General features: G+C 42.2%; 2 protein-coding genes across 2 annotated transcripts; one reads left to right on the top strand and one right to left on the bottom strand.

The window, feature by feature from the left end:
• The first annotated feature begins 539 nt into the window (after positions 1-539).
• LOC139223506 (ubiquitin-protein ligase E3A) lies at positions 540-12,441 on the top strand. The gene is made up of 11 exons (XM_070855431.1): positions 540-827; positions 1,497-1,541; positions 2,448-2,743; positions 2,874-4,120; positions 4,227-4,371; positions 6,199-6,404; positions 6,594-6,758; positions 8,466-8,621; positions 8,722-8,795; positions 9,018-9,161; positions 11,427-12,441. The coding sequence occupies exons 1-11, from the start codon at positions 751-753 to the stop codon at positions 11,545-11,547; spliced, it is 2,676 nt and encodes an 891-aa protein (XP_070711532.1). The 5' UTR covers positions 540-750; the 3' UTR covers positions 11,548-12,441.
• Positions 12,442-17,823: 5,382 nt separating this feature from the next.
• Positions 17,824-23,109, bottom strand: LOC139223659 (cyclic nucleotide-gated channel cone photoreceptor subunit alpha-like). Its single transcript, XM_070855630.1, has 5 exons — positions 23,075-23,109; positions 19,923-20,045; positions 19,583-19,684; positions 19,395-19,501; positions 17,824-19,312 (listed from the first exon to the last, which is right to left on the bottom strand). Exons 1-5 carry the CDS (start codon positions 23,098-23,100, stop codon positions 17,964-17,966), a joined length of 1,707 nt encoding a protein of 568 aa, XP_070711731.1. The 5' UTR covers positions 23,101-23,109; the 3' UTR covers positions 17,824-17,963.
• Between the last annotated feature and the right edge of the window lie 164 nt (positions 23,110-23,273).

The following is a 23,273-nucleotide window of genomic DNA, read 5'->3' as shown; positions in this document are numbered from 1 at the left end:
GGTTTGGGAGGAGTTGGACCGCGGAGTGAAGGAAACGGAGAGTGCTCAGCACCTCTGGGAGCTCCTTCAGGACTGTTGGAAAACCATCCGGGTTCTCATGAAGCTGACTGAGAGAAAGCCGAGAGTGAGCAAAGCAAAAAGGGTGCTACTTTGAAGAATCTAAAATAGTGTGTGAAAGTAACTCATATTGCATGAGTGCTTTACTTTGGTACTTAAAGTATATTACGATGCTAGTACTTATGTAGTTTTACCTAAACGCAGAACTTGTATTTGTGACAGCCTATTTTTACACTGTGATATTGCTACATACTAAAATAAAAGATCTGAGTACTTCTTTCACCACTGGAGTAAAAACTACTTCACGTTATAACACTACAAATGTGTAAATAAATCATTTGTATTCTAATGTGAACACTGTTGAGCTGTGCATAGTTGCACCAGCGCTGTGGTGATGGACTGAATGAGTCCGGGTCCTTGCAGCATTACGATCCATTCCAGCAGGTTTTGTCGCTACAACGCAGTGCATTGTGGGACGCAGGCTGATGGTGAAGTCAAGATGGCTGAGAACCTCAGGCAGGGGAAAGAGCCTGCTGTAGGGAGGCCGTGAATGAAGTTTGGAACACAAAATCCTTCGTCGCTGTCCGAGTAGACTCAAACCGTCGTGCTGTTGAAGTTGTAATCTACCTGTGGAGAACTTGATACATTCACAAACAGCAAAAGAATAACAAACAACTGAGGATAAAGTCTCGTATGAATTCCGACGAGAAGGAGGACTGTGAGTGTGCGCCACCACAGGCCGAGACTAGCCCCGCAGGAGGACCATATAGGTGGGCACGCCAGGAGGAAAGAGCCGGGGATGCCGGGAATGCTAGGAGAAACACTGAAAGTGGTCGCTAGCTAGCTGCAGCTGGTAGATTTATGAATGCTATTGCTGTGTTGTTTTATTTCTCCGTATATTTAGATGAAGTTTGCCGCTCGCATGGGCTGATTAAAGATGGAAATGCAGCCAGTTGTGCATGAATAAGAGTTGAAATAAGGCCAGCGGGCTAGCTAGTGTTTGCTACATTAGCTTGCTAAGTCAGCGTCAGGATGTCCAGGTTCCTGACATTTCCCCTGCTTCAGTTGCCCCATTGCCCCTCTGTCGGTGCTTTGGGTTTTGTGTGAAGCTTATTTTAACAATCACCAACAGTGTGCGGTTATTGGCCGTATTAATGGCTCCACACAGCAGAATACACTGGCTGTGACCCTAATCACTGTAAGGCTAACCCGCTTGCTTCCAGCTACAAGACACCGACTGTAATGTTGCTTTGTAGCTAGCAGGTCATTTTCTCATCCTCCCTGAGGCATGCGCCAATTCTAAACCAGAATATGTCCAACATACTGCCTCAGTAGTGAAGCAGCAAAGAGCCAGCAGTGTTGGTTGTAATGGTTATGTTAATGCAGCACATCGTGACCTCTGCTGTATTTCTCATCGTTATTGTTTGTTGTTCAATCAGAGAATACGAGGAGCCTGAAATAGACAACCCCGAAGCAAGCCGAATGTAAGTCCACCTCATTTTACACCACAGATGATCAGACATATGGGTCACACCACTCGTGTTTTTGTCTCTCCTCACTTCTTGTGTTCGTCTCTTACCTGTGAAGAAGCCCTCCAGTCGTCGTTATAACCACGTGATGATGTACATGTACATAGTGAATTATAGTGATCGAACCCAAAAAAGTGACACTAGCATGCTAATAAGCTCCTCCAGGTCACCCCTGTTGCAATGCTTGACGACCATTGATCATTAGAATGATTCAATGAGCACAGTTCTGTGTCTTTAAAACACATGGTTTGATAGATATGGCTTTGATTAGACTTTGAATCAAACTTATTTTGTTAAACAACTATTCACAAGGTCAAGAAATGACTTGTGCTGAAATTCAAGAGAGCCAAGTCAGTGTTTTTATGTTGTGCTTGTGTGAGTTCTATGTTTAAATTAAGAAGTTTGTATAGCTGCACGTATTGTGCTGAAAAATCCAGTATTGGCCGGGCTCTATTCCAGCCATTATGTTATGTGTTGTTATCTTAAATACCAGTTTAAAACCTGTAAATAAAACGTTACTCTGAAAGATCCAATATATCTGACTTGGCTCTTGGTGGTATGGAAATTCCAGAGGAGGCAAAGTGTAGATGCTTCTTGTCAGCCTCTCCAAAAGATTAGATCTAAATTTGATAATCGTGGCAATATATTGTCAGTACACTGTATTTCTAACAGCCACCTGACCACACTGCAGTCACATAACTGTCTTGAGTTGTCCGATGAAATGAACGATTTCGAATAAGTTAACACGGGAATCATTTTGATCTCTACTATTCACCCCATGTCATACTAACTGCTGTTAATGATGAATAAATTGGATTCATGCTGTACTTATAACCTGCTGTGCCTTACCTCTAAACGCAGGAAGCGAGCAGCTGCCAAGCATCTAATAGAGCGCTATTACCACCAGTTAACGGAGGGCTGTGGGAATGAGTCGTGCTCCAACTCATGGTGTGCCTCATCAGTCGGCTTCAACCGCATGGATAACAACACGGCGGCGGTCAAAGCCCTGGAGCTCTACAAGGTCAATGCTAAACTATGTGACCCCCACCCCTCAAAGAAAGGCACTGCCTCAGCCTACCTGGAGAGCAGCAACTCAGCCTGCAGCAACAGGAAGGTGAACCACAAGGATGTCCACTCTGTACGGGACAATTTCAAAGGTGAGTTGCCAGATATTCAGATATTGAATGAAATATAGCAGAGCATACAGTTATGTTCATACAGAGTTTAGTTTGATTAATGTTGTTTTTCTTCTAATTTTATCCATGTAATGTTTGATTCTGTACGTAGATGTAAATTACCTAACAGAGGAGAAAGTGTATGAGATCTTGGACATCTGTGGAGAGAAGGAAGATTACTCGCCTCTGATCAGGGTAATAGGCCGGGTATTCTCCAGTGCTGATGGCTTGGTGCAAAGCTTCCGGAGGTCCAAACCTCACACCAAGGAGGAGCTCAAGTCCCTTCAAGGTAAGGATGAGGACAAAGACGAGGATGAGAAGGAGGCAGCCGCCTGCTCTGCTTCAGCTATGGAGGAGGATTCCCCCGCCTCCTCTTCAAGGCTCGGAGAGGGCTCCTCAGGGGAAAATGATGTCCAAAAGCTGGCCCCTGATGAGGTGTCTGTGGACATTGAAGCTGTGCGGCGAGTCTATGAGCGCCTGTTGTCCAATGAGAAGATAGAAGCCGCCTTCCTGAATGCACTGGTCTACCTCTCACCTAATGTGGAGTGTGACCTGACGTACCACAATGTGTATTCACGAGACCCAAACTACCTGAACCTGTTTGTTATAGTGATGGAAAACAGTAACCTCCACAGCCCAGAATATCTTGAGATTGCCCTCCCACAATTCTGCAAGGCCATGAGCAAACTCCCACTGGCAGCTCAGGCCAAGCTGGCACGCTTGTGGTCGCACTACAGCGCAGAGCAGATCCGGCGCATGGTGGAGACCTTCCAGCAGCTGATTACCTACAAGGTGATCAGTAATGAGTTCAACAGCCGCAACCTGGTCAACGACGACGACGCAGTGGTGGCGGCCACCAAGTGCTTGAAGATCGTTTACTATGCAAACGTGCTGGGTGGCGACCTCGATGTGGAGCACAACGAGGAAGAGGACGAGGAGCCCATCCCTGAGTCCAGCGAGCTCACTCTGCAGGAGCTGCTCGGTGAGGAGCGACGGAACAAGAAAGGTCCTCGGGTGGACCCACTGGAAACGGAGTTGGGGATCCGAACCAACGATTGCCGGCGGCCGCTCATTCAGTTTGAGGAGTTTGTCAATGAGCCTCTGAACGAGGTGCTTGAGATGGACAAGGACTACACTTTCTTTAAGGTTGAAACAGAAAACAAGTTCTCCTTTATGACCTGCCCCTTCATCCTCAATGCCGTCACCAAGAATCTGGGGCTGTACTATGACAACCGCATCCGCATGTACAGTGAGCGGCGCATTACTGTACTCTACAGCTTGGTGCAGGGTCAGCAGCTCAACCCCTACCTGAGGCTCAAAGTGCGCCGAGACCACATCATTGATGACGCTCTGGTCAGGGTATGCATGCGCCAGTTCACTACATACAATTTGATGCACCTTTTTAATACATTTGGTTTAGTTTGGGACACATTACACTGATCTGTTCCCTCCTGTGGTTCTGTAGTTGGAAATGATAGCAATGGAGAATCCTGCAGACTTGAAGAAGCAGCTGTATGTGGAGTTTGAAGGAGAGCAAGGTGTTGATGAAGGAGGTGTTTCCAAAGAGTTCTTTCAGCTGGTTGTGGAGGAGATCTTCAACCCAGATATTGGTAAGAGAACAAACAGTTGAAGTTGGTATGTTTAAGTTTTACTAACTAACTAAATTATCTATAAGGGGCAGGAAGGACACAGCTTTTTAACAGAATCTATGGGGCATTACCAGACTAGTTTAATCAAATAACCTAAGCCTCTTATTGAGGAGTGAGCACAAAGCTGGTTTCACCTGAAATGTCTTGTACAAGTGTTCCATTGCACTCTAACATTGTGTGTGCAGAGTGAATATTATTTAGTCAAAAATGAATAGTTGAGTGGTACATCATTTTGCGTGGAGTTTCCTCATGTTTTGCAAGTATGCACAGAGAGCATTATAGAGCACTATCAGGACAACAATTCATATGTAAATGTAATTTATGTTTTATTTCTAAGATTATGTTTTGGCCTTAATTCTTTAATATCCAAAGTAGTCCAAGCAAAGACAACAGAGAGAGTGTGAGATGTGCAACAAAGGTCCTCAGCAGATAGATTCTGTGTTTTAGATCGCTATGCTACTGTGACACTCCACAAAATTAGATTTTTACATCAGATTAGAAAAGGTTCATCTAATTGAAAAAGAATGACATTTTATTTAGAATGCCCCAGTTGGTGCTTACATAAGACATTTCATTGTAATATTCCGATACTCCAAACACAATAGAAAGGCCTCTATAGATAGAGCTATTGTGGGTGCTTGATGTTCATGGCATGTTCATGTCATATCACTCAGACTGTGATTACAAGTAGAGTAGGAAAAAAACTGTTCATGTCAGCCTCCTTGTTGGATATCTGGAGTTTCTGACCGCTATGATGTATTCCACTTGGTAACAAATAGTCCCAAGTGTTAACAGACATGGTGCAAAATAGCTGTGACGCCACCATTGCTGACCTCTAAATCTAAATAATGTGGAGCTTCTTGAATCCTTAATTTTGAATTCTTGAATCGTCACTCTTAATGAAAGAGTTTGGTCTGGACCAGCTCTTTTATGAATGAAAGTGCCAGTGCCAAGTGTATAGATGACGATTGAGTGAAATAAACTGATATTACAAGGCAGGTTACATTTACAGGGTGCTGTGGTGGTAACCATCTTGGAATAATGCATCAACACTCCCAGGTCGAAATATATATTAATATTCAAGAGTCTCCTACGATTCTGACTCAATGAAACAATTAGCAAAAAATACATTTTCTAATTGTTAGTTAATGACAGGATGTTGACTAAACAAAGGCAGAACTCAATTGCGAGGACATTGAGGAGAGTCTACAACCTGCACGCTACAGTGATCTTGTAATATATCTTCTAAAAAGGCAGAGGTTGCCACATTTATTGATTTAATTACTAAAAATGACCTTTGTGAGATCAGCGTGAAGTAAATTGTGGACTTTCTAAGCCATCACTCAAAGGCAGACATTAGCGGAGCAGGAACAAGCAGTTTCCAGTGAGACCAGCTGACCAAACAGCTTAAACCTGAGAGGAAGAAAATAAGTCTGCAGCCTCTCAGCATTTCTTACTACGATGGCTTTCCTCAGAGCTCACGGTGCAGCAGAGAGGCTGCTAGTTCTCTGCTGCTGGAGATATACACAGCGCAGCACATCCCCCCCCCCATTTAGTTATTCACATATAGGCAGCCGACTGTTAGATGCTTTCACATTAATTGATCCATTAATTAATGCTATTAATTTTTTTTAAATGAAAAGGATGCAGGAGGATTAATTAATTGCTGTTTATTTTTCATATTTATTTTTCACCAGTGAATGCAGTTGCACTCAAAATTATTCAACCAAATTAGGTGTGTTGGAAAAATGTCCAAACTTAAACTCTTGTTCTCTTTCTCTCCTGCAGGCATGTTCACATACGACGAGCGCACCAAACTGTTTTGGTTCAACCCGTCATCATTTGAAAATGAGGGCCAGTACACTCTGATAGGCATTGTTCTCGGCCTCGCCATCTATAACAACTGCATCCTGGACGTCCACTTTCCCATGGTGGTCTACAGGAAGCTGATGGGCAAGAAAGGAACTTTCAGGGACTTGGCCGATGCCAACCCGGTAAGAACTACTTCAGTAAACATCCTAATTGCTCTTTAGCTAGACAGTTAAGCTAACTATACGTCTAATACAGTGTAGCTTTCAACACTAATCCGATTTTTGGACTGTAAGTGCATTTTGTTGAACAGCCATGCATGCTACATGATGAACAATGCAATATGTGATCTGACTGTGGACTGTGTTTGAAAGGTTCTGTACCAGAGCCTGAAGGAGCTGCTGGAGTACGAGGGCAGTGTGGAGGAAGACATGATGATCACTTTCCAGATTTCCCAGACAGACCTGTTCGGGAACCCACTCATGTACGATTTAAGGGAAAATGGTGACAAGATTCCAGTCACGAATGAAAACAGAAAGGTGAGTTAACAGAAAGCATCAAACATTTTCAAACTGTATTTAAAACTTATTCTTGAGGCCTTGTCGTAAGGGTTCAAACTTTTTATATTGCCATTCCGTCAAGAGGACTATGGCTGTGGCCATACTTAATTTCTTACTTGAAATTGTATTGTGTGGGCAATAAAACATTTGAGTATAGTTAAACGTGGCTATCACAGCTTCTGTTGTATTTGTACATTTGGTTCCGTTTCTGTCAGCCCTTTAAAAGTCTTGGTCTGCAGCCAGCTGAACGCTGCTGTGGTTTGCTTGTGGTGTGAAAGTTAAGCAGACCACCACAGGACTGTCTTGTTGTAGACGTGCGAGTTTAGCAAGAATTGAAAAGCTAAACTACTAAATCCGTCCTCTACTGAACTGTTCAGAAAACAATCACATACGTGGGTCATCATGTGAATGTGGGTGTTTACCCTGACACATCAAAAATGGAAGAGGAAGTAAAAGAGAGGTGGTCTGTGTATTTAAACAGTTCATCATAAAACTGGCTACAGTTGTTATCCACTGTAGTATTACAATACATGATGCAGGGTGTCTGTCCTGTTCCTAGCTGCTCGTCATTATTTCTGACAGAATGAATATTATGCCTTGTTGGCCAGCTCTACTGGTTTGCTGTATTGACATCAAAATGAGTCTTGGACTTGATAAAGGTGCATCACTTACAATAAGCCACAACTTCAGTTTTCAGTTATTTTATTTATGGAATGACTGGTGAGGCGTGCAGACCATCCTCAGTCACAGGGATGTTGTTTTTGTTGAGGCATGTTGCTGTTGGATGTGTCAGTGCTGAAAAAGAGCTATTCCTTCATTAACGCCTTGCTGTCTGCAATGTGTTGGTGTGGCAGCACATGTTTCAGTGGTGGATGTACAAACCGTGGCAAATGAAAACAAAGCTATCTTCACAGCTGGATACTACTACAGGACTCCAGACTAACTTGTCCTCTGGTAGTGCGGTTCCCAGCCTTTTTTCAGACAGCATGGTGTTAATCATTGACCTTGCATGCTGAGGAATAGTTGTTTTTATTTGGTTGATCTAGTTTTGTATTGATGCATTGATTGACTCTAGGCTTGATATGTGCAAAAATATTTTAATCTAAATACAAAGATTTTGTGCCACAAGCAGTGGCTGACACTATAATAATAATGGGTTATCCTCTATTATATGATTTTCAAAGAAAACAGCAATCATGAGTACTGTGTTACCAGTACATGTACTCAAGTACTGTACTTAAGGACACATTTGAGGTAATTGTACTTTACTTGAGTATTTCTATTTTCTGCTACCTCGTCTGCTTCTGCTCCACTACATTTCAGAGACAAATATTATACATTTTACTCCACTTTTTTTTTCTGACAGCTATTGTTACTTTGCAGAATCAAATTAACAGTATTAAGTATAATAATTAAGACGTGAATTATCATATTATATCAATAAGATAGCATCAGTTAGAGTTCCACCTTTACCAGCTGCAGGCAGCATTGAAGTAATGAACATATTACTGCATGTATAATTATAATCCAGTAATGCTATATATATTATTCTGAGATGATCATAATGAATACTTTTTCTTATGGTACTTGAAGTATGTGATGATGCTAATACTTAACATATTTTCAATGGTGTGGTATTACTGCTTTTGCTGAAGTAATTCTCTCTGCTGATGTGTGCTTGTGCAGGAGTTTGTGGCCCAGTATGCAGAGTATATGCTGAACAAAAGTGTGGAGAAGCAGTTCAAAGCGTTCAGGAGAGGTTTCCACATGGTCACCAATGAGTCACCACTCAAATACCTGTTCAGACCAGAGGAAATCGAGCTCCTGATCTGTGGAAGCAGGGTGAGATTTGTCACCAGGCATTTGAAAATGTCAGGAAGCCATTTAAATGTGCCTAAATGCTCAGTTTCCATCTTTGTGTTGCCTTTGTCACAAACTGTAGAACCTGGACTTCCTAGCACTTGAAGAAACAACAGAATATGATGGAGGTTACAACAGAGATTCTCGAATCATCAAGTAAGTGTGTGTGTGTCTGTGTGTGTGCGTAGTGCACAAGTTCTGAATGTCCAAGGCCCTGCTGACATAAAAACAGGTTTCCTGCAACTGTACATCATTGTTAATGATGTTTGATGATAGGATTAGTAATAATTCCAATTTCAATTCCAACTGAGTCCTTTGTATTTTGAAAAGTCAACACTGCACACGTTCTCACTGTCGGAATATTTGCTTGCATCCAAGGGAGTTTTGGGAGACGTTGCACTCGTTTGGCGAGGAGCAGAAGCGCCTTTTCCTGCAGTTCACCACCGGCACTGACAGAGCACCTGTGGGTGGCCTGGGCAAGCTGAAGATGATCATTGCCAAGAACGGCCCTGACACTGACAGGTGAGCCAGCTCTTGACACACTGCTGCTCCTGGGCGCTGCCTGTAATGCAGTCTCTCCATTTCAGCTTGACCTAGGTTGCGTATTCGTTTTGTTACTTCAGATTTAAATGACTTTCTGTTCCTTAAAGTGATCAATTCAATTTTTAAATCAACCACGTCTCTTTTGCTGTCACTCTCTTCCAATGGTTTTAGAATAGGGATGTCCCCTATGTGAGTGTATCAAAGTGTCATAGTCCCGTCATTGGACTGTGTTAAACATGACTGGAACCGTTTCACAAATGGTGTTTGGGCAAGTGAACCTGGTTGACCACTATGCTTTAGGAAAGAGTAGCAAGCTATGAAAATGGACCTTTTCCTTTTTTCTTGGGCTTGCTGTGGTAGCTTACCACTGTGCCAACATAGTGTTAACATTGAAATCAATGAGGAGGATACATGTTTTTTAACTTCCAAGTCTGAAAATCAGTCCGACCTGAGGCGCACATACCCAGTTGGTGCTCTTTCACAGGTGCAGCTAACACCTGTGCAACACTTTTTGATGAAGTATGGGTGAGATCTGAGTGTCCAGGCTTATCTCATTCACTTTGTTTAACTTGTAATGGAGGGAACTGCTGTGCAGTACCAGTCTGTTTTCATCCACTGTAGACATCAAAGGTCACGTGAGTAGAACAGGGCTCTAGACTGAGACCTCACTTTTTTGTGAGTTTATATTAAAGTTAAAATTTCACGTGGTCGCATTCATGCAAGTGCACGATGATCCGCGGGCGCTTGGTGCCACCTGCACTGAGAATGATGAGTGCGTACATTGTAGTGCAGAGTGAATAAGGTGGGCATGCGTAGTGATGTAGAACTTAACGAAATCATCTACTTCGCTGTTGTTGCCGATCACTTTAAAACGCAAACTGAGGAGCGAGGGGAGGAGGCTGGTCGGGAGGGAGAGTCAACAAGATGTTCTAGCTCAGATGCCACTGATGATGAAAGTACAGGCAGGGAGAGAGAGAGAGGGAGAGAGCCAGAGAAGAAGAAAAAGCTCCACTTTCAACCACAAAGGCTAATACACAGCGGTGAGAGAAGTAGTCATGACTTTTACTCAAGAAAAGGGCCTAATACTTACTATGGTAAACACTCAGTTATGAGTAAAAATCCTGCATTTAAAAGTACAAAAGTAGTAGTAGTACAAATATAAACTTAACGTACCAAAAGAACACATGCTTATTACGCAGCAATTTATGTCATTGCAGAATAATATACATTATATGGATGGATTATGATTATTGAGGCATTAATCAGTATCAGTGCATCACTTTAATGCTGCATCTGGTAAAAGTGGAGCTCATCTTAATGTATTTATACATATTTGATATATTAGTTTACATACAGCTGTTTACATACTCATACTGGGAACCAATAAAGTCTTAATGATATAATAATATAATGTATTTAGTAATTATAATTCTGTATTGTTAACACAAAGTCGAGTAGAAGTATAAGGTAATGGATCATGTAATAACTCTGTCATACTGAAGATAAGTACAAGTACCTCAATTTTGTACTTATGTACAGTACTTGTGTAAATGTACTGCTAATGCAGTACCTGTGGTTGCTGTTTTAGTTAAAAGTTAACCTACTTTTACAGTTTTGAGGAGGTGCATGTCACCTGTGGTGTAGCGTCGCAGGTTTGGCACATGGCTGCTGTTGGTACAATGACGGCCTTTTAACAATTGGATACTCAATACTGTTGATTATTTTATAATCGGTTAATTGTTTTTAAGCCATTTTATTAAGGAAAGTTTCAGTTCCTCAAATGTGAATATTTTCTGCTTCGCTCAGTCTAAACTGAAGTAATGTGGTTCTAGTCTGTTGGTCAGAGAGAATAAGCAGTCTGAACATGTCAGCTTGGCATTCGGAAAAACAAGACAACATGCCTTGTGGGATCACACTGTTCTCTGGCTCTATTTTCTGCGTCTGTAGACATTTTTGCCATCAGACAGTGGGAGTTATGTGTTCTCTTCTGACTTAAGTGTTTGAACTTTAAACCCCTGTTTTCTTGTCTGAAATGTATATTTTCAATATTCATTTTCAGTTTAATTGAAACTATTTCACAATGATGCTGATACAGAGAGTAATCAAATTCAGAAGAGAGCTGATCACTCACTCATCATCTCACATGTATAAATACATGTTTCCTAAAGCCTTTCTGTTTGATGCTGGTTGTGTGTGGACAATTGGAGGAAAACTGACCAGCTGGTTGTTGTTGTGTCTTGGCAGGTTACCGACGTCTCACACCTGCTTTAATGTGCTGCTGCTGCCTGAGTACAGCAACAAGGAGAAGCTGAGGGAGAGACTGCTGAAAGCCATCACCTATGCCAAAGGGTTTGGCATGCTCTGAGCCCCTGCGCCAAACACATGGACGGACTCCTTCACAGAAAGCCCATCAAACCCTGCCCTGCCCTTCCTTTATCAGACACAATCTAAAAGGTGACAAAAGACCGACCAGAGTATGTTTTGAAGAAAAGCAAGTCAATGGTGAAAGAGGAGCAATGGTTCCATTAGAGCGCTCTAGTAGTTCTTCTACTGTGCCTGCATCATCCCACATAAGTCAGTGTAAGCACAGGACCTCCTGATCAAAGTACCCAAACCCACATCCACATTATGTGAATGTGCCGCAGCCTCCACATCTTTTTTTCTTTGTACAGAGAGGATCATTTTCCTTATTATTTATTTTAAGGTTAAAATTGGTTATTTTTCATGCCTGCCTGTTGGGATAGTTTCCCTACTTAGGGAAAGGGGGAGGGTTAATATTAAAGTCAATATAAACTCCATTTATTGAACAAAAATGTGTTTAAGTAGCCCTGAACTCTTGTTCACAGACAGTTGACAAGAGAGAATCTTGTCTTAGAGTAGTCTTTACTGCAAAATATTGTATTCCCTACTGAAGAAAGGAGCTCTTGCTGACCATTCCACCCACAGCCATCGGTTATTGTTTCTACTAAGTCAGTTGGTCAAGGGGAGCATCTGGAAGGTTACTGTTGTGTGGTCCAAAATGGCACATCAAATAGCCATTTTTCTCTTTTGATTTTGGGCCTTTTTTTTTTCTTTTTTGGGGGGGAGGGGGGGGTACACCGCAGGTTAGACTAAAATCTTGTCAGAGCTGTGTAAGTGCACTTAGACATTTTCAGAATGTTTGTTTTTTTGGCCACAGGTTGCCATGATTGTTTCAAGCATTTTATTTCCATGTCTTCCTGTGTTGACAATTCTAAATAAAAACAGTATTTATATATCAGTGCGGTTGGAACTACGACGCCGTATTGTGCACGTTTTGGAGGATGTACACATGTAGACCAGTCACTGATGATGTTCTCAGATACAGACATAGAGCTCCTCTTGTGCCAACCTATACAGTCAGTTGATAAGTGAAGTCCCAGTACGCACTCTGTGTTGTCTATTTCTGGCTTAGTCTTGTATGAATAGACAGCTCACATTGCATAGTTTCTGCTCAATATAACCCCATTTTATGTGGAACCTCCACACGTAGAGTCAAGAAAGCAGTGTTTCATTGTGACTGACAAAGCTTTAGTACCTTGTGATCTTTACACCACTGGACCCAAATCTCTGGCTGTGCTTACACCTGTCATTTGAATACAACATGTATCCTCTTACACCTTGACAATCGGCCTGACAAGTGTTTTGAATTCACGGTGCCACGCTAGATGTCAGCGAGGGCAGGCTGGCACTGTGATTGGATGCCGGGCTGTGACGACACAGTCCTTAACACAATCTTAAACTGAATTTGTCCAAGCTGCAACCCAGAGTCAGTCAATTCAGAAGCCACTGATATGTTACTTTCATCCCTCCTTGCTAATAGACCCATCATGGAGAATAATATCAGTGTCAATCTGTAGTTTGATCTTATCTCTCATTAATATCTGTTTATGGGAGGTAAAACAACATTTAAATGAACAGTAGAGAAATGTGTTTGTTCCCTATTTAGCAACACAAAGATGGATTTAAATGTTATCTCAATTGCATCCAAATGACTGGAAGCAAGCAGAAACAATTACTTAGCTCGTAGAACAAAAAAAGAATCCACCAAAAACTCCCATGCACAAAACATTCTGTTTTTGCCACTATTCCGAAAAAGACAATATTACGACTAAGCTGTTCATGGCTAATGAAAATGAATATTCCACTAGTATTCCTGTTCACACACAGCCGTGCGGCGGCGAGCTGCGTGATCACAGCCTCCCTATTTCATTCCTTCAACTATCTTCTTGAAAAAGTTGGTGTTGTGATGTTTGCTCAAATCTAAAAATGTCTGAAAGAAGGTGTGTTTCTCCCTCCGACAGCCCTGCAAACTGTTGCCTAGTCGGCTTGTTCCGTTAAGAGGCGAGAGGCTGTGTGTTGGAAACTGTAGTAAAAACCCCAGCTGGGATGCATATTCCAAACGTGCTGCATGTATGTCCAAAGAATGCTCCTAACACAGTAATATCAGCACATGCCACGCCTTGATAGGAAAATGCTGCACTCAGAGTAACATCTAATCTGGAATATCCACACAGAATAACTGTTTACCTGTAACAAATTTGGAATATTGTCATATTCTGAATAGTAGTGGAATATTAGTTTGCATATACACACAGGCACTGATTGTCTCCTGATTCTCGGGTATGTGGTACAGTGTGGTCGCATCACTGTGATCATAACGTTCAGTGAAAATGAAAACAGGTGTAACCACTATCTATGGAAAAATCACAAAGTGCTCATTAGCACTTTTTTTTTCCCCGACAACATTAATTGGAATATCAGCTATGAAATCATCTCCCCTCAGAATAGGTAGATCTTTTGTATTTTTGATAGTTTTGTTTTTGTTAAGTTGAAAAGGCTGTACCAACGGATTTGAGCGATATTTGCATGATGTTCTTGCACACAGACTCAATTCACTGGTTTGAATGATTTCTTTGAACAACCTGGGTCGGTAGTTTTGGCCACGTTTCCTCTCATTTTATACTTTGACACTGTCATTAGTGTGCTTTATGGGCAAGCAGCACAAGACACCCAGGCAGGTTTTAAACACACCCACAGTTTAGCCAAATTATTTAAACCACTTATTGCAAATGAAAATAGAATGAACACACCTGAAATGTCACTATTAGCAGTCCATTGCATCGTGCACATTCTGCACGTTTGGTAAGTATGTAGGTCATAAGTAATTTAAGAAGGACCTCTGCAAAGGTTAGAGGATGTTTACCATCCAGGACACACCAGTGGGTTTAGTGCATCTACTAAAGAATATACATATATGCAGATTACTTAACCTTCTCAACCGCACATAGACATTTTAACACAGACTTGATGTTCATTGTGGTGGATCAGACAACTGGAACACATTTCAAAAGTCTGCTTACAGATTTTCCTACTGAATGGAAATGAATGGGAGCTAATGGCCACTTTGAACTGTGTGGGGGGGAAAAGATGCATTCCAAAGTAAAAAGCTAAACCAACTAGTATACAGAAACACTTGCAAACACACTGGTCCTTTAACATTCATCTTTTTGTTTTACCCCGAAATAAGTGGTTCAGATAATTTAGGTGAACTGTGGAGAAAAGCTTGTTTGACCACTCGTCAATTTGGTATTAAATGTTCTGGCATTTGTGTTGAGGTCTGATCACTAGCATTGTGAAGCTTTCAACCACATCATATAACATCTGTTAGCAGTAAGTGGGGCTGGGTCAGGTGTCATCACATGACCTACATATGAAGCTTCAGTCACAGGATAAGAAGTGGTCACACAAAGGCGAGTTAATGTTAATCCTTGTCTGTATGCAAAGATGGTCTGTGGCATCGAATGCAAATGTGCTCCTTGATCTTTATTTGGCTTTTTCAGTTTCAGTTCAGTCAAAAGACACAGTAAAGTCCAGATCACCTATCTGTGAACACCAGACTAGAACCGCTCACAGCATCCACTGGGAAGCGGTCGAAGGTCATGAACCAGAATTCAGTGGACGACTGGAGAAACATCAAGGAAGGACATTTACATGTGATACCAGAGAACATTTTGGAGCAAAGACAGGGGTTACCATCTCTCTTTGTGTAATCATTGGCCATGTGATAAGACCTGAGCCAGCGTCATGTCCGTTGAATAAACTCCATCCACTAGTGAAAACCAAGAGATGTGGCTAAAAGCCCCCAAACTAGTAAGTGGACCTTGGTTTAAGATTTGCTTGTCAAAACTGTTTTCCATAATTCAGGACAAATACAGTCAGATTCTATTGTTGCTGAAAGTAACCACGTAGGGGAGCAGTGACGTAGCGAGAGGTTTATCTGCATAGAACTGCAAGGTGTCGGGCTACAAATCTCTGCTGACAAGTTGATCAGAGCTGATTCTGTCATTCTGTGTTGTCTTGGGAACAACAGTGGTGGCTGCTGTTGGTTCAATTTGTGAATCCTCACTCGGACACCGGCGTGTCTACCTGTGAGGCTCCTGCTGTCCTAGTGATGTGTCTGCGAGACGACAGATCTTTTGGAAACGCTGCTCAGCCTGTGAGCCTAATGGCGCCCACAAAATCTCACTGAACCGTGGTGCTCAGACCACGGCAGTACACAACGGCCGTGAGCCATGCGTTCTGCTCCATTGCTCTTACTTCCTCATCTTCATGGTTTCAGCCAGACTTGGGCAAAATGATGTTGGAGTATGCCTTTCATTGGTGGTTTTAGCTTTCATTGGAGTCACATTGGACAGTTCATAGAGTGCCTGAAAATGTGGGCATGTAGGAGAGTCCCTACAGCAGACAGTATGTTTGTACGAACTTAGCTGGCACAGGTATACTGCAGTAAGCCTCGATTATGTGAAACACTCTGTAGGTTAAAACAAAAGGTTAAGGATTACTTACAACTGTTATTGAGCCTAGGTCTGGTTTCAGCTCTAACATTACTCTGTACCTCTGTTTTGTAATGCTGAAGATGCTGCTCACCTGGACATGTGAAAGGGCTCTAGAGCCCAGTGAAGGTAAAAGGTAAAAGCTCGACCTAATCTTGGAAAGCGAAGCAATTTTCATCGATTGGTTTGACTCCACAGTTACAGTCTAAAAGATACAAACTGATGAAAGGCTAAAAGTATTCAGTGTTGTGAAAACATGCTAAATAAAGATGACTGCTTTTTCCAACTTGTATTGCCTTCTTATCCTGACTTGAATCTCCAGGCACTTCACACATATCTGTCACTGAATCCTTCCTGTGAAGTCCACTCAGATATTAACATCAGGAACATTAAATATATGTCATGCTCAGACACGGACCTTGAATTTTTTGACCTGATGATGGCACTTTACGAAAAGCCAGGGGTTCACTGGCTTCACATGCAATATTAAATTACAGGGGGGCATGAATACTCGTACCCAATTCCATAGCAGTCCATCCAGCAGTGTTAACTTGCAGGCAGTGCGAGAGACACCCCCCTCAAATTCATCCTCCGAACCACAGCTGTCGATACAAAATTGTGTGCCAGCCTATCTAACTGATGTTGCCATCTTAACCGTGGATAAGTGAAAGCTGACCTGCTGGTGGCACTAGATAAGAGGTTGGGGGATTACCAAAGTCATTAGGGTTTATTCACAAGGGACCTTGAATATTTGTACTAAATTTCATAGCAATTTGTTGAGATATCTGGACCAACCAAGCAAGATTGATAAGCAGCATACGAAGCAAATGGAGAGGCAGTCCTCACACTTAGACTTTAGACAAGATTTAATGTTGCAACGTCTTAACTGACAGGCAAACAGACCAAATTATTATTATTATTGGCGACATACCACATAGAAATTATCACTGTTAGCACTGTTGCCTCACAGCAAGAAAGTTCCAGGTTCGAATCCAGGTTTGAACCTTTCTGTGTGGAGTCTGCATGTTCTTCCCGTGCTTGCATGGGTTCTCTCCGGGTTCTCCAGCTTCCTCTCACAATCCAAAGACATTAGGTTGATAAGTGACTGTAAAATTGCCATTAGCTGATTATCACCCATCCTGAAAGTAATCCAATGCCTTGTGTCAGTGTCTAACAAGACCGTTAGTACATAGTAAAAACATTCATGCAAGTATTTTTAAGACCAGTGGGAAATCATTTTATACCTAAGAATTGTTACATGTCATCAGCAGAAGCATGTTCTAACTGCAAAGAGCTTTTTGCCTTTTTACTGTGGCTTCAAATCTGTTTATTTCAGTTTTAGACATTATATGAAAAACAGGCCCAGGAGACAATGCTTCTGGTAATAGTGTTGCATGTCTAATTATTCTACAAATATCACAAATGAAAAGGAAAATTGAAAATACATTTTTAATCACGTGAATATACTTAAATTTGGATAATATACAGAGGGGATTGCATTGTAAGATCTACGGAAAGTGGTAGTGATATTACCAGGGAAACGTTTAGCATTGATAAGTGCTTTTATAACTGATGCACAATAGTGCATTGCTATAGCTGGGCACCATTCCAGTCACTTAATTATAGGCGCAAATATGACACAAATTTTCATTCTGAGACCAAAATTATACCCTTTTCATGCCTTTTGTTACTCAGTACTAAGTTTTTATGAGAATGGTCAACTTTCAAGGCAACTTTACTATTTTACCAGACAAAGGTACAATGAATAGAGACAACCATAGTCCAGCTGCTGGTCATATGCCATTTGGCATGTATAAAGAGTCAATAGAGTCCTACAGTACTGTGGGATGACCTCGGTAGCAATTACCTGAAGTGGATGTCCCTAAGCCTTGCAGCAGTAGTGCCAAGCCAAGCTCTACTCATTGCCTCATCTGAGGGTTCGGACCTGGTTTGTCATATTAGTGAGCCGTTGCTTGAGTTTACACTGTGAGGATTCATACTGGGCTGTCGCTTTTCGAAATTTGGCCGACATGACTTCGAAACTGGCTTCAATCTGGTTGACCTTGTTTTCCAAGTCTTTGGCGTCAGTAGCAGCTACCAGCGACTCATCTATGAGATTGTCTTTCATCAGGATGGCCCTTCCCTTCTCCTCCAGCGCATATTTAGCATCGGGATACTCAGTGAGTGCCTCCATCAGATCATCTTTGGACAGGGCAAACAGATCAGAGTAGCCCACACTTCGGATGTTGGCTGTTCTTCTGTTTCCTGCCTTACTACCTTTGATACCGAGGATGCTGATTTCTCCAAAGTATGCCCCATCACTGAGGACCACAAACTGGGTAACTCCATCATCTGCTACTACAGCCAGCTTTCCTGCTTTAATGATATACATTTCCCTGCCAATGTCCCCCTTCTTACAGATGAAGTCACCAGGACTGAAAACTTGAGGCTGAAGCTTAAGGACCAACTCAACAAGCAAACCTGCTTCACAGTCTTGAAAGATACGCACTTTTCGTAGAGTCTCTAGATGTACGTTGATGGCTATCTCAGCCTTTAGCTTGTCTGGCAGGTTCTTCAGCACCAACTTCTCGTCACAGGTTTTCTCCTCTGTCCACAGGTAGTCAAACCACTTCACCACCCTTGTCTCCAGGTCTTTAGTGACCTTCCGAAAATGCATGTACTGCTTGATAGAGTCAATCTTAGCCTGGAACTCTACACGTGCAGCACTCATATTGGATATCATGGCACCAACATTGCCTACAATCGTAGCAAAGATCAGAACCCCAGTGAGGAAATCAGCTACCACAAAAAAGTATTCAACGTCTCGGACTGGGGGTGGTGTCTCACCAATAGTAGTCAGAGTAAGAGTGGACCAGTAAAAGCAGTAGATGTACTGCCTGGCTAGGCGAGCAAACTCAGGATTATTTATCATGCTTGGATATACCCAGGTGTCTGAGCCAAAGCCGATCACCTTGGAGATGGCAAAGTAGAGGCAAGCATTCCAGTGGATAATGATGATGATGTAAAGTACAAGATTAGCAATTCTGAAGATGTTGGGGAAATTGGTTCGAGTTTCTGTCCGGTCAAAGAACTCAAAGAGTCGTGCTAACCTAAAGAGGCGGTTGAACCTCCACTCTGGGTTGTTGATTCCAATTTTGACGAATACAATATCCGTGGGAATGAGTGACATGACATCTAATCTGAACTGTCGTGTCTTCATGTACTTTTCTTTCAGGATCTTCTCATCCTTTACAAGGAGTCCTTGCTCCAAAAATCCTGTTGACATTAGAATATGATCAGCATTATCATATACTCAAAGTTTCCTTTAACTACAAATTCAGCAGTTCTTTTCACTGACCTGTCCTGGTCCTCACAAAGGTGTCCATGGCATAAAGGACATCTGAAGTGTAGTCCAAACCCATCCACAGTGATGTATTTGCATACTGCAGTTCATTAAAACAAGACCTGCAGGCAAGCAAAATCATTGCAAGACCTCTGAAACAACAATAAGGTAAGGAGAAAATGCAAAGTGCAATGAATTCAGACCTGGCCACCAGTAACATCAGGTTGTAGAACACTGGGATGGATATTATGCTCAGCCAGTAATAGTACAGATCAGTGGCGGGGTCCATGATCCACACCTCCTTTCTGAATGAGAAAGAATGAGAGAGAATTTAGACCTGAACATTTTTCATTTTTGAGTATTTTAGATATTGGCTAATGAATTTCAGGTAACATTCATGCAGATGTTACATATATGAACTATATTTTAAATGGGAATGGTGATTTAAAATTTTGCAGTGATACCAAATGTGCCACATCATGTGTCAGAATATTTCCATTTGATGGAAAGTTGCAGCCATAGAAAAAGGTAAGTGGTACTTACGGTTCTTCTTTTTTGTCATCCTTTTTATCATCCTTCTTGTCGTCCTTTTTATCATCTTTCTTGTCGTCCTTTTTATCATCTTTCTTGGTGTCCTTTTTATCATCTTTCTTGTCGTCTTTTTTTCTGCAGATATCCATAAACAAAGGCAGGTGAGGTAAATCTATTGTCTCGTTGTCATGCAGTAGTGTGAGAGAGCCTGAGGGAGGTGCTGTGGCACAGTCCAGTCATGTTAATGCACACTAAGATGTTAAAATAAGGATCGGTCCCAATGCTCTGAGCGCTGTCATACCTGACTTTAGCTGACATCAGCTGTGTCAGGACTGGGACAGCTTTTACTCAAGTCTCATCACCAGGAAAGAGTCATTTCTGTAGCCAGTGAAGTGTAGGGCAAGTGTTGTTTGCTAATTTGTTTGATTAGAATAAGGAGTAAATATCACTTAAAACAATCCAAATCAATACAACCATAAAACAAAGAACTAGACAGTACTATGTGAGAATTTTAGCCAGCTCTCTGTTTCCCCAGTCATTCCTATTTTTAACATGAACATTATGAATGATGAGAAAATTGCTCATGTTGGTGGTTTCACTGTGGGACAGATCCATATGGACCAATCAGGAACATGTGTTGACAGTGGGACAGGGCCCAGGTGGATTAATTGTCCTGCTTAGGTCTGAGGTAACAGAACTGATTTCTGTGAACTCCCCTGTTCACGCACACTGCTCAAAAAAAATAAAGGAATACTTAAATCTTGATGAACTAAATAATCAAGTTCAAAGGCGTCGTCCTGCACCAGGAGGAACCCAGAGCCCACTGCACCAGCATGAGGTCTAACAATGGCTCTGAGGATTTCATCCTGATACCTAATAGCAGTTAGACTCTTTCATGTCTGTCACATGTGCTCAGTGTGAACCTGCTCTCATCTGTGAGGAGAACGAGGCACCAGTGGTGGACCTGCCAATTCTGGTGTTCTCTGGTGAATGCCAGTCGAGCTATACGGTGCTGGGATGTGAGCACAGGTCCCACTAGAGGACGCTGGGCCCTCATGCCACCTCATGGAGTCTGTTTCTGGCAGCTTGGTCAGAAACATGCACACCAGTAGCCTGCTGGAGGTCATTCTGTAGGGCTCTGGCTGTGCTCCTCCTGTTCCTCCTCACACAAAGGAGCAGATACTGGTCCTGCTGCTGTTGATGTCCTTCTACAACCCTGTCCAGCTCTCCTCGTGTAACGGCCCGTCTTCTGGTACCTCCTCCGTGGTCTTGAGACTGTGCTGCAAACCTTCTGGCGACATCACGTACAGATGTGCCTTCCTGGAGGAGCTGGACTACCTGTGCAGCCTGAATGGGCAGCAGGTACCACCTCATGCTGCCAGTAGTGACAAGGACACTAGCAAACACAAAACTAGAGAAGAATCAGTCAGGAAGGATGAGGAGAGAGCGACTGTCTGAGGCCACCACCTACAAAACCATTCCCTTTGGGAGGGTTGTCTTGCTGTTGCCTCTCCAGTGCACCTGTTGTCAACTTCATTGGCTTCAAAACAGGTGAAATTGATTCACAGTCACTTATGCTTCCTAACTGGACAGGCTGATATCCCTGAAGTTTAATTGACTTGGTGTTATACTATGATGATGAAGTGTTCCCTTATCTTTTTCACTGCATCAGTAACATGTATGAAACTCCAAGTACTGCAACAATTTAATGTTGCACTTCTGCACAGCTGAAAGATTTGGTAACGAAGGAAAAGGATAAAGGAAGTGTCACAATAAAAGCAGCGAGGGTGAACTGCTGTTTCACAGTACAACTTATAAGTACATTTTCTTTCTGCTTGGTAAATGCCCACTTCTTTCCAGCTCCACACATACATTTTGTAATGCAGGTTTTCTGTTACAAATTTGAGGACTCAAGGCCAATCAGAGTGAAAGCTGATGATCATCAAGGAAGATGGTCCAGAGCTATAGAAGATATTATACAACTGCTTTATTACTCGTAAAGTGAGCTTAAACCAGCAGAGTTGAATTTGAATGCACTATTGACAAAGTCACTCTGAAACTCTGTCAATCACTTTGGTCTGGAGTGAGATACTATGGCAACTACTGAACAGATTACAATGGAAGTTTGATCTTGATAACAGTTTAGATGCTACCCTATGACCTTTACTATGTAGTATGAGGTTTAAATGTCCCATGACAAAATGTCTCTTTGGATGTACAGTACTGTGCAAACGTTTTAGGCAGGTGTGAAGAAATGCTGTAAAGTAAGAATGCTTTCAGAAGTATAACATGAATTGTTTGTCTTTATCAGTTTACAAAATGAAAAGTGAGCAAACTGAAGAAAAATCTAAATCGAATCAATATTTGATGCGACCTCCTTCAGTTCTTCAGGTACACTTGCACACAGTTTTTGAAGGAACTCAGCAGGAAGGTTGTTCCAAACATGTTGGAGAACAAACCACAGATCTTCTGTGGATGTCGGCTGCCTCAGATCCTTCTGTTTCTTCATGTAATTCCAGACAGTCTTGATGATCAGTGCTCTGTGGGGGCCACACCATCACTTCCAGGACTCCTTGTTCTTCTTTACGCTGAAGATAGTTCCTGATGACATTGGCTGTATGTTTGGACTTGTCCTGCTGCAGAATACATTTGGGGCCAATCAGACGCCTCCCTGATGGTATTGATGATGGATAAGTTTCTGCCTGTATTTCTCAGCATTGAAGACATCATTAACTCTGACCAAATCCCCAACTCCATCTGCAGAAATGCAGCCCCAAACTTGCAGAGAACCTCCACCAGCTTCACTGCTGCCTGCACACACTCATTATTGTTCTGCTCTCCAGCCCTTCGGTGAACAAACTGCCTCCTGCTGCAGCCACATATTTCAGATTTTGACTCATCAGTCCAGAGCACCTGCTGCCCAGTTCCTGTTTTCATGCACAGTTGAGTCGCTTGGCCTTGTTGCCACACTGGGATAATGCCATTTTGGCCGCAATTCATGTCTGTTTGCTCACTTTGCATTTTGTAAATCGATAAAAATAGGCAGTCAAATTCTTGAAAGCATTCTTCCTTTACAGCATTTCTTCATACCTGCCTAAGACTTTTGCACAGTACTGTAAGTAGTCTGATTAAGGCTGTGTGAGAGGATCCATCCATCATCTTACCCATCATTGTTGTTGCTGTTGTTCATGTTTTGTGCAGCCAGGGGCCACCGGCCATCACTGGAAGAGGAGCAAATAAGCAAGTAACATATCTGCATTGTAACAAGGAACCAAGTTGCTGCATATCTTGGTCGCAAGATACTCAGTATCAGAGGAATGTAAGAAAGATTCACATCCTGGATACCTGGAATAAATATTCCAC

The sequence above is a fragment of the Pempheris klunzingeri genome, chromosome 24 (assembly GCF_042242105.1).
Source record: "Pempheris klunzingeri isolate RE-2024b chromosome 24, fPemKlu1.hap1, whole genome shotgun sequence".
NCBI classification, from domain to species: Eukaryota; Metazoa; Chordata; class Actinopteri; order Acropomatiformes; family Pempheridae; genus Pempheris; species Pempheris klunzingeri.
The sequence above is the reverse complement of the archived record's forward strand: the minus strand, read 5'-3'. Positions and strand labels throughout refer to the sequence as shown.